At 37.8% G+C, this 4949-nt stretch overlaps 1 protein-coding gene across 1 annotated transcript; it reads right to left on the bottom strand.

Moving 5' to 3' along the window:
* Positions 1-70: 70 nt before the first annotated feature.
* LOC125505021 (runt-related transcription factor 1-like) lies at positions 71-437 on the bottom strand (the record flags this gene model as incomplete). Its single annotated transcript, XM_048667953.1, has 1 exon — positions 71-437. A coding segment is annotated over exon 1 (367 nt), but the record flags the coding sequence as incomplete, so codon positions are not given.
* Positions 438-4949: the final 4512 nt, after the last annotated feature.

Below are 4949 nucleotides of genomic sequence, written 5' to 3'. Positions count from 1 at the left end.
CCTTCTCTAAGTATGATCGTCCACCTAAGCATGATCTAGCTACTGTAAGTATAAAAGTTCTTACCCTTACCTCTTCCACTTCGTCCGACAAATCTGAGATCATTGAACTTGGCCACCTGGTTCTTCATGATGGCTGTCGCGTTCCGCAGCTCTGCACAGTAGTTTTCGTCGTTACCAGCTCTGACAGTGACCATGGTACCATCCCCCACCTCTCCAAGCGCAACGACTTTAAAGGCCATCGGCAGTGTTTTGTTCGACCGCCAATGCGGAGGCAACACGGTACAAACAACATGAGGACTTCCAGTTCGAACAAGTTCTCCCGGATGTTCCGCCAGCAGGCCATCAATTGTTCTTTCAGCCAGCATCTCGGCAGTCAGGTTACCATAGTTTCTGTCGTAGTGGCCGGTGGTAGAACTCACTTCACTAGCCAAGTGCATTTTATGCAACTCACTAATTGCGGGGTGGCACTTTAAATCGCGGATGCTCTCGTCAGCAGCAGCGGCATTTCGCGCAAAAACTTCGTTAATGCATATTATGGCGCGGATTTTTCAAGAGAGATTTCCAGAGAGAGAAACAAATGGCTAGCCGAGCTGACGCGCAAATGTGATGAAAAATCACGCGTTGCTGTGGTAGTAAGTGTGGACCGCAGCCGTTGGAAAAGTGCGCGCGGTAACTCCCATCCTTTACATTCTTTCTCTTTGCGACTGTTTTTCTGATCTGATGTCCTCGTCTCTCTCGTTTCCGCCAATTGTTTTTAATTAGCCCTGCATGACTGCGATTGTTCACTCAACGTGTTGCTACTTTGTCGCTTGTTAAGCTCGATGATTATCTGTTTCGTTTTGGATTAAAAGTCAATTTTCTGGCCAGCTCATTCTGTGAGGCAAGCGCTGGATGAATGTTGCTTTCCAGTCGCTTCGGTCCCCTTGTTCACTCGAATTAACTGAAAAAACATAATTGAATTAGCTGGTGGCTTTGATGCTTATTTGTCGAAGAATATTTCCAAATGTATCGGCATTGAGCAAAATTATTCTGAAAGGGCCAATGCCCAACATGAACCTCTTGATATTTTGAAGGCATATTTTCTCTATATACACAAACTATGGATATCCCCCAAAAATGTCCAAGCTTTGCCAGTAGTATTAAAAAGCCCAAAAAAACCACCAGTTTCAACGATGCCAATTCTTCCGATTAAATGAAGTCAACTAGTGGTGAGCAAAACAAGACCAAAGACTACATGGACTTGGTTTTTTTGCAACATTAAGCAAGACTGCAAGATCCAGTCCAGTGCAAACCAGTCCGCTGACCATTAGAATCAATTCTGAACTAAACTGCTCAACAAAATCAACGTTTCACTGACAAATTTTGGACTAACTACGGAACTGAATAAAATCCGATTGCTTCAAACGAATTAACTTCTGTGTGAAGTATTATTTAGTGTTGTTCTTTTTCGTTCAGTACGTGGCTCTGCAAATAATTAGTGTGTCAGACAAAGTTTTTACAGAGTAGCAAATGAAACAATGCAAAATTGGTGAAAGTTCCTCGTGTTCTTAGTAGGACAAAAACCGACTTTTTCATTTCAACACCACCGGCATTAAGACCTCAAAAGGCATTTTTTATTTTTTTGCTCGTCTCGTTTATTTACGGCGTGGTCTTAAAAAATCAACTTTTTGATCTCGCAGTGATAATTTTTTTCGCATGAACCCATTGCCAAAAAAAAAATATGTTGTCTAAAAAAGTCTAAAAATCACAGTCGACTTGAGCAAATAATAATTCAATATACCGGGTTGCATGAATAAACAAAATATTTGGAAGTAAAATTTGCTTACTTAAAAGTCTTCCACAGTCTCATATTTCAGGGGCGTTTCGAGATATTTGGTTTATCTGTAAACTTTTGGTGATGAGACCCAAACTGTAACTTTTATCTTTTGTTGTGTGTTGGTGTAGCACTTATTGCGTTGGCAGAGGAAATTGTCAATATTTCTGAATAAACTCGTAAACTTTAACTCAATTTCCGACTTTCCGATAAAAGTTGCCAACATTGATGCATTAATAACCAAATGCCAAATAAATAATCAGAGAGTTGGTTTTTTGTGCCATAAAATCACATGTTTCCATCTTAAACACCCAGCAAAACCGCGTTAAATCYTAACCACCYGAAGGTAGAAATTCTGTTAAAATCGCTAAAAGTTAAGSTTYTTMCTGCTGTTTATCAATTTTATTCACGMGAATTCGTAACTGGACATTTTCTCGGTTAGCAACTGAGTATGAAAAATCTTCCACAAACAGCCAATTTCTTGAAGCTGTTATGTCAATTTGGGAGCTGGAGATAAACTTTGTCAGATTTGAACCGGGAGGAAGAAGAAGTGAGTAAAGTGAACAGTCTTATATCATATAGTCGTAACTCATTTGCAAATATATTTTAAGAAAAACATAAAAACTCCTTCAGTAAACCTGAAACTTAACAGTTTGTCCTAGGCCCAAATGTAGCCCCTCTACAAAAACACGAAGTTATAAAGCAAGGCAGTTTGAATAACCGATTTGATTTTATTGACGCCAAAATTTTAAATTGTAGCAAATAATTTGGAATTGTCTTTGAGCCAAAGCTATTTATATAAAGTGCGCACTAACTCACTTTCTAAGAATGTGAAAAAATCTCTATAAAATGATGAATAAACTGTAGATACCCACTTAACGTTTTCAATGTAATAAAAATCTCCAAAACATCCATCAATTAGAAACCAGCAAGCAGGTGTTGTCCAGGTTTGATAAACTTCGAAACCATTATCCCCGTCTTTTGTAAGGGAGTATATCAAAGAGGGGTGAACAACGAAATATTTGACAAGCCGCGCACGTTTTGGTCCAGTTAACTGCTCGGAACGGGGGCGCAAAAATCAGCTGATTTATGATTCATCTTTGACACCCTTGTTCTCCATAGGCCATTTCGTATTTTTGCGCCAATTGCCCAATTTTATCGCTACTCGCAAACCTCTTCAAAGCATCAGCAAAAAATCCTTAATAAATGAAGTACCTAACACTAAGACTTTCCTTTTAGTCTTCTTTATATGTGTTTGTTAAGTTTGTCTAACAGCCGTCGGTTAATCGGTGCATCATGTACACAAAAATTATGCTACCGTTTAATAATCAAACTCATAATTTTTGAAAACTTCACATTTATAAAACATATTTCTATAGCTGTTTTATTGAGTGAACCGAGTGTGGCATACGAAAATGTTCTCTTTTAGTTTTACATTATATATAATGTATAGATTGTATAAGTATAATAAAATACCATAAAACGAAAGAAAACTTAAAATATAAAATCAGGTCGAAAAAGCACGCAGTTGCATTTATAATTATTAATGATATTGTACAACGACCCGCCAAATTTTAACATTCTAACATAGAACTAGATGAACTGCAAACTTCTTTTTCAGAAGCAGTTTTGATAATATATATACATATAATTGAAAATTTAATTTGCACTAAGTTTATCCGTTTCGAAAGACTCAAAATCATGTTTAGGTGCCAAAACACCCGACTGAATTTTCAAATGAAGCTAAAAGATTAAATTTATATGTATTAGTTATTTGTATTGAAATGTAGTTTTCTTATTAATTTTCCGATTTGAAAAGAGGCCTCCAGAAATATTGCAATTTTGAATCTCTACTTTTCCCAGTTTTGACTGGCAAAATCCTCATCATCATCAATCAAAAAGAATGCTTAAGTACTGGTTTATTTAATAGCAGAAACCTATACAGCAGTTTATTTCTAAATAACTAGCTGAAAGGATGAGGAAGAATTATAAAATTTTCCAAAATAAGAGTGCACGATACAAAATAAAACAAATTATTGAAAAAACATGACGGTAACTAAAATACGTTTGTAGCGTTTGGAACATTGCTAAAACTTGACATCTGCATTCGAAATTAAAAAGTTGGTCAATTTTTCAAAATATTTACTAAGCGAAGTTCTGCTGCTGCTTTACAAAAACCATAACCGAAATCGCATTCTTGACGAAACAAAACAACATACCTACAGTTTAATTGTCTCTAAAAATGTTTCCTTTTGATTTCAAAAGCTTTTTATGCAAAAACAATTTAAAGCATCCGTCAATGTTGTCGAAAATTACACATAAACTTGAATTTAAGCCCTTATTATTTGAGCAGTGTATGTTCTCACCCTCCTGGTACAAAATCGAGGGGAGACTTTGGCGAAGGGCGCCGAGCGACATAAAAAAGCTAATTAGGCGATAGAGGAACGTTTTGCAACACTTGTCTTAGACGGGAGCGGCATGTGTTTGATGTGATTAATGTAAGATGATCCAGAAGGTTAATCATGAGAAACGAGAAAATTAAATTACTTTGAATAATGCAGTGGAGTGCATAAATATGGCAAAGACTAAAATAACTAGAACTTAGATTATTGTGCATGCGAAACCTCCTGCTCCAACGCTGTATTCTCAGACCTTCACACCAGAAATAGACTACTATAAAAAGACCGAAAAACTGAAGAAGACACTCAGAAAAACCCAATTGGACTTTTTTGATAGGTTTTTTCGGTTTGAAAGTATGAGCAAAGTAATTTTTTGGTGAGATACCTACTTATAGAAGCTCCCGCGCAAACACCACACAACACAACTAGTCGAAAAATGGAAAGCGCACAGTATGAGTTAGCCGTCGGAAAAAGCGCCTGAGACGGGCAAAATAGCCGCCCTGCCGCGTTCTTTTCTGTCGCGAAATATTCTGACATTAAGAAAGAGTATAAAAGTAGTTGAGGGGATCGTTGTGGGTGGCCAAAGGGTGGCAAGTGGGCGGGGCGTGTTGAGGTAGACCGCCACCGCCGCCGATGCCACCAACCAGGAAAGACGGCGGATTTTTGCCCTCAGACCGACGTCGTTTCTTAGAGGTTTACCGACGCCCGAGACGCAAGCGCGCAACACTTATAAACGT

Source organism: Dendroctonus ponderosae, unplaced genomic scaffold (genome assembly GCF_020466585.1).
Source record: "Dendroctonus ponderosae isolate FM_Combo_2020 unplaced genomic scaffold, Dpon_F_20191213v2 Dpon_F_20191213_611, whole genome shotgun sequence".
NCBI lineage: Eukaryota > Metazoa > Arthropoda > Insecta > Coleoptera > Curculionidae > Dendroctonus > Dendroctonus ponderosae.
The sequence above is the reverse complement of the archived record's forward strand: the minus strand, read 5'-3'. Positions and strand labels throughout refer to the sequence as shown.